The 12,679-nt window shown below is 37.0% G+C and overlaps 1 protein-coding gene across 1 annotated transcript; it reads left to right on the top strand.

Moving 5' to 3' along the window:
• The first annotated feature begins 147 nt into the window (after positions 1-147).
• ndufa8 (NADH:ubiquinone oxidoreductase subunit A8) lies at positions 148-11,852 on the top strand. Its single transcript, XM_038283676.1, has 4 exons — positions 148-339; positions 1,812-1,975; positions 3,409-3,574; positions 11,329-11,852. The coding sequence occupies exons 1-4, from the start codon at positions 289-291 to the stop codon at positions 11,464-11,466; spliced, it is 519 nt and encodes a 172-aa protein (XP_038139604.1). The 5' UTR covers positions 148-288; the 3' UTR covers positions 11,467-11,852.
• Positions 11,853-12,679: the final 827 nt, after the last annotated feature.

Here is a 12,679-nt window from a genome sequence, read left to right as displayed (position 1 = left end):
TTACAACTGTTTGTTAATGCAACACATGTGTAAAAAGCTGCCTCTAAAAATGTTAATTTGTTTTTTTGCTGTCCTAAATTAATTCTTTCTATAAATTATCCACGCTCTTTTTAAGTCGTTTACGCAGTCCGTGCGTAATTGCGTCATCAGTACGCCCCAGACGACGTACCTGACCTTCTCGGTTTGCCTCGTCTGTCTCGTCCCTGAAACAAACGAGAGGACGTTGGATGTTTTTTTCTCAGCGGTGATTGATTTTCGTCGCTTGTTTGAGAAAACAAGCAGTTCGCAATGCCAACAACGCTGGAAGTCCCTGCGCCGCAGGAGCTAAAGGTGGATGAGGTGAGCAGTGGCTGTTAGTGCTAAGAGAAGGTATGCTAGCCAACTAGCAAGCTAACCGGCTAGCCGCTAAAGCTGTCTCATTGAAGTGTTCACAACGGTGAAAATCAATCACGAGGATTGTTAGATAGAATATGCATAAATAATATACTGCGTGCACGTCCAGTAGACATAAAATAACTAAACTTGTCTTTCTAAACTTGCTTGTTGCACTGTAAACTGGTCATATTCAAAATTTTACTTTATAGATAATGTCTAAATCTTCATAACAACCAATCTTAAAAGTTTGTTTTGCTGGGTTCGCCATTTGGGTGGTTTTGTTTTGAGACAGAACGTGTCCTTGAACTTCAGGTCATTACTTTCAGTAGTTTAGATCATTACAAACTCAAGGATCTCATCTAGTCATCCTTGGAGCTTTATTTACTTTATAAGCTTTTAAAGATAAATTTAGTTAGTTAAATAATAAAGCACCTGTTCTAGTATAAAATCTTTAAAACAATTTTGTTTCTCAGGCAAATCTATTGCGCTGTTAATTGACTACTGTGGCTGAAAAATATTTGTATCAGTATTATTTATAACATATAATTTCCATTTGCAATGTCTCATATTTAGCATGATCTTTATGCGTTTACCTGAGCCTTCACTAAGACTGAAAGGTACTTAATGAATCTATATATATAGTTATCACTGCTCTACTAATGTGTAATAGTGGAAATATGTTATTTCCCATAAATTTCAAATTGATAAAGTATTATTGAATTGAATTTAATCTAGAGCATCTTAAAAGATAAAGGGTGATACTATGTATGAAGACACTTTTTTTGAATTTATTTCCAGTTATGTATATGGGTTGGGATAAAAAAGATGTCAAGAAAAAAAATTCTGTATTTTTCAACTTTTTAAATGACAGACATTTTTCTTCATATAATAATCCTAGTTAGATAAATCACATTTCATCAAGTAACTGATGAAAAAAAAAAAAAACCCAAGAAATCACAACTTTCAAAAGACATTTATAGATGGATATCTCTTATTACAGCACAATAATATTGTTTCATCTGCTATGTTCTACGTCTATATTAATCCAGCAACCACTATAAAAACTGATAAACAAAATTAAAAAAATTGAAGATTGTTGTTGAAAAGTCTTCCTAAGACCACGTTTTCCTGTCATTTCATCAGTCTTTTATCTAATATAGTTATTTATTATTAAACAAGGTTGCGATGTAAAAAAAAAAAAAAAAAAAAACCCAAAATAAAACAAAAAAGAAGAAATCAAATCTTAGCAGACTGGTTGCACATGGTCTCTTAATTTCAAAACATGGTTAAATGGTTGCAGCTCTGCTCATAACTGTCTTTCCTGTGGCAAATATAGTGTTGGACAAACATCCTAAGAAAAGTTAGTATTTTCTGCATAATTGCTAGATTTTTATTTTCTTTTCACAATTATGTTTTGTCATTGTTCTTTGCTTTAGGTAAACGTGTCATCTGCAGTTCTGAAAGCTGCTGCCCACCATTATGGCTCCCAGTGTGACAAACCAAACAAGGAGTTTATGCTCTGTCGCTGGGAGGAGAAGGATCCAAGGAAGTGTTTAGAAGAGGGGAGGAGAGTCAATGAATGTGCACTGAACTTTTTCAGGTAACTTCAGTTTTTGAGCATTTTGTTCCTAACGTCTAGTACATAAGAACAGAAGCATTGGCTAAAAAAGCATATCATAATTGCTTGAGCTCTGTTATGTAATAGCCTCAGTGAAAGTTGACATTTAAAGGAATAGAAACCATGCACAGAGATTACCTGACTGGCTGGTTTCTTAACTTTATGGCAAATATTTAAGGTTAAATAATTAAGCATTCTACACTTCTAAAACAGTCTTTCTCATTGGCTGCAGAGAGTAATTGCAATGATTTGCTTTGGTTTCAAGAAGAAAAGTTCTCATGAAAGAATGTAATACTCTGCTGATTATGCAGAACAACTGTGTTTTCAGATTCCTTATTTTCCTCGCCTGCTGTCATCTGTAAAAGTTAAGTCATATGTTCAGAGAGTGAATAAAGATGTGGCTAAATGCTGGTGCCAACAGAGTGCAGACTTAAAAAGTCCATGAGGAACTCTGGTCATAAGAGGTTTCAGACTTTGTGTGCTTCTTACTCAGTGATGGACATGCGGAAAGCAAATGTGGGTTTGAGTTGCAAATGTTGCTGCTAGCTATTTGTTCCTATGAGCTATGAAGCCGTTAGATAGACACTTAAAAATTTTAAGAGTTCAATTTTTTTTGTCCTGTTTTGCTAATAGGGTTTTCTGTTTATCATGAGATGTAGAGGTTTGTAACTGGAAACTAGCGTTGAAAGACGAGCAAAGTGGGGCTGATGAGGTTTTAAGTAAAATATAGGAAATGTAGGCTTGATATAGGTAAGCAGGTTTTATAAAAACAAGACTAGACTGAGACTCACAATATTTTAACATGAATGATCTGAATTGGATGAAACATTAGCCAGGTGTGAATTTTCATGCAATCGTCAGACAAATGCAAATTTGTAGTTTGTTGAAACATCTACTAACTATTGAGATATCTCAGTAATCTAACCTAGAATACTCGGTGGTGTGGATTTCTTTTCTTTTTTTCTTTTTTTTTTTTTTACATATTTTTTGGACAAATTGACTTGTTGAAAAGGCAAAGTTAAAATTGTGTTTACACAGTAGCAAGCTTTCATTTTGAAAGCAGACCTATATTTCTATAACTATGGTGCTGAAAGAGGTTTTTCATGTTGATAATGAAAAGAAGCCTCAGGCCTCCTCGGCAGGAAAGATACAGGAGTTTTATAAAAACTAATTCACCATCTTTAGATTTTTGGTTATGCCTTTAATGACTTCTGCATTTCTGAGACTTGTATGGATATTTAATCGTCTTTCCATTGTATAAAACAGCTTGTTCTAAAATCTGGATGAATATTTAAGGGGCTTATTTGTGCATGTTTTCAGATGTAGCTATTCACTGCTAAGGTGCACTGATATTGTGAACCGTATACTGTATAGCCATTGATCGAAGCATAATTGTTTGTTGTTCTGTATTTCAGACAAATCAAGGGAAACTGTGCTGAGTCCTTTACGGAGTACTGGACCTGCTTGGATTACACCAACCTGGCAGAACTCCGTCACTGCCGCAAACAGCAGCAAGCCTTTGACAGCTGTGTCCTTGAGAAACTAGGCTGGGAGAGACCTCAACTGGGGGATCTATCTAAGGTGAACACTCTTACTCTATGAATCATCATTTTGGTGCTTTCTCTGGGATTTTATTAAAGAGAATTTAAACTGTACTCATAGGCACCTTAATAGTGATGTTATTGGAATATTTGCCCTTTTTTTCCAAGTTGTTATGAAAAGCTCTGTGTTTTCACCTTAAAGCTCTCTCTATCTAGTGTATATGTATTAAATAAACATGAGACAGGACAACAAATTTTGACATAAATTGTAATCTTACTCAGTCCAGAAAAGTTGCACTTTCTTAGCATTTTCTTAAAGTTACAGAAGGCAGCTTTTACCAACCGGGCTCACATCTCGTTAATGTCTCGATTCACAGTTAAAGAAGCATTTTATACAACTCCAGTATGCCACATCATTACATCGTTAGACGTTTGCAGATGAGAAGACATCCATGGCTCCAGCCTTATCAAAATATTACACTTTGTTCTTAGATCAAGGACACCGCTCTCATTCCATTCCCAAATCTTTGCCAAATGCATAATAAAGTAGGGCTGGGCGATAATTCAATAACGATATATATCGATCGATAGACGTGTGGCGCAATAGAAAAAAAGAGGGTCGATAAAAGTTCGATAAAAAAGAAAAGCAGTTTTCCTTCCTTCTCATTGTAGCCTAGCATGTAGGTTTATGCTAGTCACTGCTTCCTCCCAACCAATCACAATCGCGGACCCAGGCATGCCGTCACCAAGCGCCGCCCTCTCAAACCACAACACAGAGCACATGAAGATGCAGCAAGGAGAGGCGGAGGAAATTGTTTCAAAGAAGCGTTTTTGTAGTTCGGCAGTCTGGCAGTATTTCGGTCATGGCAACTCGGACCAAAAACAAACCACAGTCATCTGGAAAATGTGTCGGGAACCAGTGAAAACCAGTCTGATAACGAAACCAACTTTTTTTATCATCTCAGCCGCTCACAGCCGCAGGAGTACGAGCTGTGTAGGCCCCGACGCGGCTCTCCTCCGAGGAATCTTCGGAAAATATATATATATTTTCAGTTCTGGGCAGTTTCCCACGTAGTTCTAACAATTGAGATAAAAATGCTGAGGGCCCAGAAACTTCAAAGTAATAACTCAGGTTAAAGCAGGAAACGGGGGCGGCGGTGGGGGGGCATTTATTTATTTGTTATATTTATTTTGGTCACTTTAGTTTATTCTTTGTCAGTATTTAATAACATAACTCAGGTCTCTTAAGTTATTTTTCTTTAAAACAATTCTGTTATGGTTAAAAAAGTTGGTTAAATAAAGATTTAATTCGAAGTCTGTGTTTGTGTTTTTTATTAAAATTAAATCATTTAGGAATATTATAAAAAGTCCAGGCAGAGCTGCACATAAAATATGGTTTCAAATCTTTTCAATAATTATCGATATCGATCAATATGCATTTTTTTTTATCGATAAGCTTTTTTTCTATATCGCCCAGCCCTATAATAAAGATTAATTTTTATTCTGATGGGGGAACTGTCCCAATTGGATAAACTACTTGGGAAAACATTAGTTCTGACTCACAACATGCAGGTATTATCAGGGTTTCACAGACTCAAGCATCATCAGTTAAATAATCTTAACAAAGTGTTAGTGTTTTATCTCTCATTTGTTAAACAGCAGAGATTTTCCACGGACTTTCTCTGTTGAGGGGAAGGTTGATTAGGACTCAGTGTGCTTCATTAACCTCTAATTACACCGCATCCGGCTGTGCTGCAAACTTCTGAAGCCTCCTTATTTATACTGCATCTTAGCCCTGCTGAAGTGTGAAGCTCACAGGAAGTCAGATTAAAGCTCCTCCTATGGATTTTAAAAAAGGGTTTAAACTGCCACACATTTTGTTTTGGGGCCTCCAGATATTTTCTGTAGTGGGCAAGTACACTGAATGCAGAAAAAAATGATGCGTGTTGCTTATTTTGGTTCATTGCAATACATCCCCTGCCTACAGCCACTAGCCCTCACCAACTACCAAAACCCCCTGTAATTGAGGCAGCTAGGGCTTCGTAATCTTTTTTTAATTTTATCTTTATCAGGTATTATTAGATTTTCAGACTAGAGATTAATTAATTACGTTATGTATTAATTCTTTCCATAATGAAGTATTATTTTGTGACACTTATTTTGTAAAGCTAATTTACGTATTCAGTGACTTTTATTCTTTTAAGTTTTTCATTTGAAGCTTTTATTTCATGTTTTCATATTCAATTAAGGAGGTAGAGGTCTGTCGGGCAGCGTTGGTTATGATGGGCGAAGTGCATCTGCTTTGCATTTTTAACCAGTTTAAAGCTTTACACAAATAACACTGCCACATTATGTCCTTCTGTGTCAGTATTAGACCTTTAACAAGATACCAGCAACCAAACAGGGAACAAAGCAAAAACACAGAATGCTTAATAAAATGTAAAATAACAAAGCGCTCTTTTGTTTTGTTTGTGCATACTGAATTTGTGCAGGATGAAAAAAGAAATTGATCTACTGAAATTGAAATACTGTTCAAAAATTAGAACCTTATTAGAGCATCTCAAAACTATTTGCATTGACCTTTACGTTCTGGGAACTTTAAAGAAGCTCAAAAAGTTATACAATTGAGAATATTGCCAATTTTAGAAAACACCTGCAAAACCTCTGAACAAGACCACATCACAGGTATTAGAGCAACTAAAAAACATTGAAATAACGTGATAAATAGCGCCTGTGATTTCCAGCTCTTCCTTTTTCTCTCATCGGCTTCACAGCTGATTTATTTATCGTTTTAATTGATGTGCGGGGAGACACTGACATGCAGGGTTTACAACATTCTTCATTCTGCAGCGGATGACTTTAGGAGCAAACTCCGAAACCACTGCCATATATTGCTTAGCTGAAACACCTGCTGTCGCCATAATTTGTTTGCTGAAGTGTGCGTTGGTGCTGTGCAGAAAATAATCCTGTTGGGAGGAGGTGTTTATGATGCATTCAAAGTGTGTCTCTCAATGAAATAGGTGCTGACCGCTTAATGTCGTCATGGGAATTTATACTCGATGGTTGGGATAGACATTTTAACTATTGCACGTGGGAAAACCCGGGATACATCGAGTATATTCTATATATTGCCAACCCCTATGTGCAAGCAGATGTTCATCCTGGTTGCCATACATAATTTAATTATGGTACTAAAAGTACTTTTATCCTTAAATCACCCACAAATTCTTAAATACATATTAAAGAAAATTAATACTTTTCTGAGATAATTGGATACTTTTTACATTCTCTTCATTTAAACTGCTTGTCTAACATCATCATTGTGCATGCTCAGAACAGTCCAGCAAAATATGACTACACCGCTTTTATCTGCATTTTAGGTATTTCTTTCTTTAGATTATTCACTATATACCAAAAGTTTAAAAAATGAACCCCAGAAAAGACTATATTTATGTATAAATCCAAAGCCGAAAAAGTGAACTCTCCTGGAAGTAGCATAGGGTCCCATTTCTGTTAGAGATCAGATACAGAAAAGCAATATTATTCTTTTAATAAGTCTTTGATAGTTCTGTTATCAGACATTGTAAGTCAGTTGAATAAATCTAGAAAGATCAGAAGCATTCTGCAAAATGCTGCCAAAAAATGGGCATCAGTTCTTATTTTGTTCTGCTGTTCGATATAGTGAAAACTAGTTCTTGTCCTACTCTTGAGTTGATCTTAACAGCGCCGCCTGACAGCTAAAACTCCAGGCCCTCATTTCAGTATAGAACAGGAAATAAGGAGCTTTAAATGAAGAATGGAGTTAAAAAATAATGAATGCGTAAAGTAGCATTACAAAATAAAGTGTACAATAATAAGTGTCACAAAATAATACTACATTATGAAATAAGTAAATTATCTAATTAATAAATCTAAGTAAATAAACAAATCTTGAAATAAGTATTTATTTAATTTTGAATGAAACGGCGCTCCATGCTTAAGAGGTTTTAGTTGGCTTTAAAAAAGCTATTTTTATTTAGCCCTAGAAGGATTGTTTCATCTCCTACCTGCAGTACAGACACTGACCAGCTGATGGCTTCTCTTCCCCTCTCAGGGGCTGTGTGCCTGGCAGGCTGCGCTGATTCTACTTCAGCCTCTATAGGCTAGCTCTGGCTAGCCATTGACTCTCCTATCTCTGTCTACCTGGCAAGCTTCTCTGATGTACTGCTGTCCTTCTCACAGCCAGCTGGTTTCCTTCTCCCCTTTCTTCAGTATTCTGTCTCTCCAGCAGACTTATACAATCTCCCACTGCGCTCCTTGGGTTCTGCACAGTTGGGTTCAATAGCTAGCTCCGGTCAGCTGTAGCCTCTCCCCTCTAGCTCCCTGATAGATGTAGCCTCTCCCCGCAGGTAGGGAGAGATTACTCCAGAGATGGAAGTGACTTCTGGTGCTCTTTCTGACAGTACTCTTGCACCATTTTCCTCCTGTCTTGTCTGAAATCCAAAACACAATCTCTCCTAACCTCTGTTGTCCTGTAGAATCAGGTGAACCCAGAGCATGATGCCAACAGCTTTGTTTGGCTTTCAAAAATAAAAACAAACAAAAAAAGCCCTTCACCTGCTTTACAGCGTCTGAAATTCCTCTATTTTTTAGGGCTAAAATCATACCACTATCTGTAAAGAGGAATTGGGACACCAGTTCAGTTCAGTTCAGTTTATTCGAACAACAAAACTATATAAGATGTGTAAATACAACACAACACAATGAATACATAAACCATAATTAATTGTTCGAAAAGGAATGGGACGAAGTATAGACTTTTAAGTTTCCCATCCCTAATGATTCAAGAGACCTAAGTTGCTCATTTAACTAGTTACATTCACTCTTCCATATTAATCTACCTGTTTTTTATCTTTCCTCTTCTACATATTTATCCAAAAGTAATTTTTTGTACCTTCTCTTAAACAAATTTATGTTCACACTAGGGCTGCAACAACGAATCGATAAAATCGATAAAAATCTACTTTTAAAAGCGTTGGCAACGAATTTAATCATCGATTAGTTGTGTCGCGCGATTAATGCGTCATCCGCCGCCGCCGTCATCCGGGGGAAGAAAAAAAAAATATGGCGGAGCGAGTCAGCGCCGCAGTTGCAGTGTTGCCAACTCAGCGACTTTTCAGACCCCTCCAGCGACTATTTTTCAAAAAAGCGACTAGCGACAAATCTGGCGACTTTTTACGGTGTCACTGGCGGCTTTTGCCTGCCGTGGGGCGCCTCCCCCATCCCAATCCATTTCTCCCTCTCCCACAGGAATCCCTCTCACAGGGCAGTCAGAGCCGCAGGATATTAGTGAGGAGTTTACCCTCAGCGTCCAGACTGCAAATGAAGCGCGCATGCGCCGGGATTGACGGCGCCGGTGCAAATTGATCACAATAATTAAAATAGCCTGCGCTTTGTAAAGTGAAAAAAGTCGTAACATGCAACTTTTGTAAAAACAGATGAACATGGCACGGAAGCACCACTGTTATGACGCAGCACCTGAAAAGAAAACACGTTGGAGCCTTCAATGGCAGTGAAGAGAGCTGATCAGCAGGATGAGTAACCATGTTTGTTTCATTTTAAAGTGGGGAAACGTTACGTTAGTTTCTCAGGTAGCTCATCTGATGCTTTCCTTACCTTGTTAGTAGGTTACAGACAGTGATAAGGTTGGCTACTTATTTTACTTTTAATTTCATTTGAATTAGTTTAAGCAGCGTTTATATTTTCTTTATAAATAAATTAACTTGCAAATTATGAGGGCAAGGCTTTTAAAGTTTAAATCTTCTGGCTAAGATAAAGAAAAGAAGATCCTGCAATTTATGGAAGTAAAGCAGAATAAAATCCAGCAAGATCAGTGATATGTCAATTAATTATATTTGCCACATTTCCATGTAAATATCTGTCTTTGGAGGATGTGTTTTTTACCACCCCTAGTTCTCTCATTTTTATTCCAAATACAATTTATAATTTGAATCACAGGGCTATTTTTATCTCTATGGTTAAGTATTTTCTCAAGCAGCAACTTTAACTGCTATACTTTCCTGTCTTAAAAGGCAGAACTCTTCTAGTCTAAAAAAAACTCATTTGTTGAAATGGGGGGGGGCTATTGTTTGAACCCCTTAGGGGCTTTAAAAAACAAAAATGCCTGTCTCTTTTTGCGCTTTATGAAACAAAGTAGCCTATATTTTGTGGATGTACAGCTACATTTCTCATGCAGTTTGCGTAGTTTTAACACAAACATTTATTTTTCATATTGCACCAGTACAGTTAATGAGCAACCTGTACTTGTGTGCTTGTTTGTTCTGTCTAAAATATTTATTTTATTTTTTTATTTTTTATTTATTTTTATTTTGGAATAAAGAGGTTAATATAAAAAATTTTTTTTTGTCAGATTCATCGATTAATCGAAAAAATAATCGGCCGATTCATCGATTTTTAAAATAATCATTAGTTGCAGCCCTAGTTCACACTCTGCTTTAAACACGGCTGTAGACTATTCCATAACTTCACTCCACTACTTGATATAGTCGTTCTTTTCATCGCTGTTCGTACCGTCTTCGTTCTGAATACTGCATCTCCTCTAAAATTATATTTTTCATCTCGTTCTTGAAACAATTCATTTATATTTTTAGCCACTAGTTTGTTTTTTACTTTATATATTACTTGCGCTGTCTTGAATTTTACCAGGTCTGTGAATTTTAATGCATATAGCTGTATAAATAATCGATTGGTGTGCTCTCTAAATCCTACTTTGCATATTATTCTTATTGCTCTTTTTTGTAGTGTGCATATGGATTGTAATGTGCTCTTATAGATGTTGCCCCAAACTTCAACACAGTAAATCAAATATGGCAAAAACAATGAAAAATAAAGCATTTTTAGTGATTTTGGGTTCAATATATGATTCGCCCTGCTAAGAATAGCACAGCATTTGGCAAGCTTATTTTTCACATACGGTAGCTTACATGTGGTTTCCAGCAGATCTTGTGGTCTAAAATCACACCAAGAAACTTTATTTCCTTCACTTTTTTGATTTCTTTATTATCAATTGAAATGTTTCCATTAATCTCAGAATTCTTTCTTCCAAATATGATAAACTTTGTTTTGTCCAAATTAAGAGATAATTTATTTTTATCAAACCAAATTTTAAATTTATTGGGACACCACTTCCCTCCTGGGAAGTTGCAAAATGTAGGAGTATAGCTATAAAGTAGGGCTTGGGGTGTACTGGGATTGGGCTTTAATGTTTTGATTATCTTAATAGTTTACATAAAGCCTTGTAATGTATCTAATGTAACCAATGGCTAATATACACACAGATTTACAAATGTATATACATAGAGAGGTCTTTGAGGAAAGCTAGCCATCTTACATCTGGACTCTGTGAACGTTCAGTATCTTTTTGGATCTATATCTTATCTGTATATTTACTGCAGTCCTCCTTTGGCATCCGGTGAAGGTAAAATCATGTCGAATTTTGCTGGTTCACTATCCGGAAGGTGGTGCAAGCTCAATTCTCTCATTGATAGCAATGGTGGTGTATTTGGTGCTGTGTTCACTGTGGAGCAGAGCTGGATGCAGTGTTAATCAGGGAGTACCTTGCAGGGATCTTCTTACCCCAAAGTGTTTTGTTTTATAAGTATTAAATGGTTGAAACCTTGATACCGATAACAGACTGAGGCCAATTGTTAATAGTAGACTGCATGAGGTCGGGATTGCATCTGCATCGTCTTCCAAATCCTGTAATGTTTTTTTTGTTTTGTTTGTTTTTATAAGGTTACCAAAGTGGCAACCTCGAGGCCTCTCCCAGAGAACCCCTACCACTCTAGACCTCGCCCTGAGCCCAACCCAGCCATTGAAACCAAACTGGGGCCTTCCAAATACGGCAGTAGGTTATTCTTCTGGAACTGGTGAAACATTTCCAGTAGGAGTAAAAGAAAATTAGTCACCCTCCAAAGTCATGAGTTCTGCCCAAAAACATCAAGACTATTAATCAACAACTTTCACATGATGATGGAATCAAGTGGTTAGAATCTCTCAGGTGTGAAAACGAGCATTTTTGATGCTCCTCCTCGCACCCTTTCCCATAGATGACATTGGATTTGGGCAGGACTCATGTCTATAATGTGTTCTTTAAGGCTGTACCCCACCAGCTTTGTTTGATAAAGGAAAGGAAAATGGTTGATTGGGAGAACAAAATAAATCAATTCATACAACTTTCCTTAACATTTCTGTAAATGTGATGATGGAACAAAAACAGATGTTGTCAGATAATAAAGATTTAATTATAAACCCTGGAATTTGCTTTTTTTATTTTACTTATTTCCAATGCCCTCCTTAAAATATCCAGTATTCCTATGGTTAGAGAGTTGGAGTTGTAATTGCAGAGCTGTGTTTTGTCAAAAAGATTTAGGCTGAAGTTAAAGGTCAAGGCTCAGAGTTAGTACCTGCAGCCAGAAAGAGCGGCTTCTGCTTCCTCCCTTTCTCTTGGCGCTCTTCCTGCCTCTGACCTGGACTGGAAGAAGACCAGAGGGGCAGTGTGCACAGATTCACAGCAAAGGTATGTTATTGCTGCCGGCACGTGTGTACAAACACACTTTGGTGACCTCGGATCTAAGGAGAAGTGAGGCCAAGTCAATGACACACGGGCCTGTGGAACATGTGGGACTATGCCAACTCTCAAACACAAGGCGCTCACGTATAACAGAGACGTTGTCCAAACAAAGGAATATTCACATTGTCAAGTGAAAATGTTTAAAAGTATTACATGTAAACACTTCACTAGAGTCACCACACCTATGTTAGTTAAAATCCACACTAGCATTAGCATATTGTTATAAAACAAAACTTTAACTCTGATTGCATGCTTGACATCAACAGCAGGTTGCAAATAAAAGTTTTGGCATGTATAAGCATTTCCCTCCAGAAGTCTGTTAATTAGTAGGTATGGTCCACATTAATATAATTTATTCTCAATTTAAATTTAAATAATTGGGGGAGTGTTGGCCTAGCGGGTTAGAGCAGTGCACTTGTGCTCTGAGAAGGATCCTCACAGCCTCCACTCTTGGTTCCTGAGCAAAACCCTTAACCCCTGATTGCTCCCTGGGCACCACACAATGACAGCCCC

The sequence above is a fragment of the Cyprinodon tularosa genome, unplaced genomic scaffold, assembly GCF_016077235.1.
Source record: "Cyprinodon tularosa strain WSP-4 unplaced genomic scaffold, ASM1607723v1 ctg196, whole genome shotgun sequence".
Classification (NCBI taxonomy): Eukaryota; Metazoa; Chordata; class Actinopteri; order Cyprinodontiformes; family Cyprinodontidae; genus Cyprinodon; species Cyprinodon tularosa.
Note: the sequence above shows the minus strand (reverse complement) of the source record. Positions and strands in the feature narration are given on the sequence as shown.

Coding starts and splice junctions, on each gene's coding strand:
- ndufa8 (XM_038283676.1), top strand. CDS start 289: ATGCCAACAACGCTGGAAGTCCCTGCGCCGCAGGAGCTAAAGGTGGAT. Junction 1,976..3,408: donor TGTGCACTGAACTTTTTCAG/GTAACTTCAGTT, acceptor TCTGTATTTCAG/ACAAATCAAGGGAAACTGTG. Junction 3,575..11,328: donor AACTGGGGGATCTATCTAAG/GTGAACACTCTT, acceptor TGTTTTTATAAG/GTTACCAAAGTGGCAACCTC.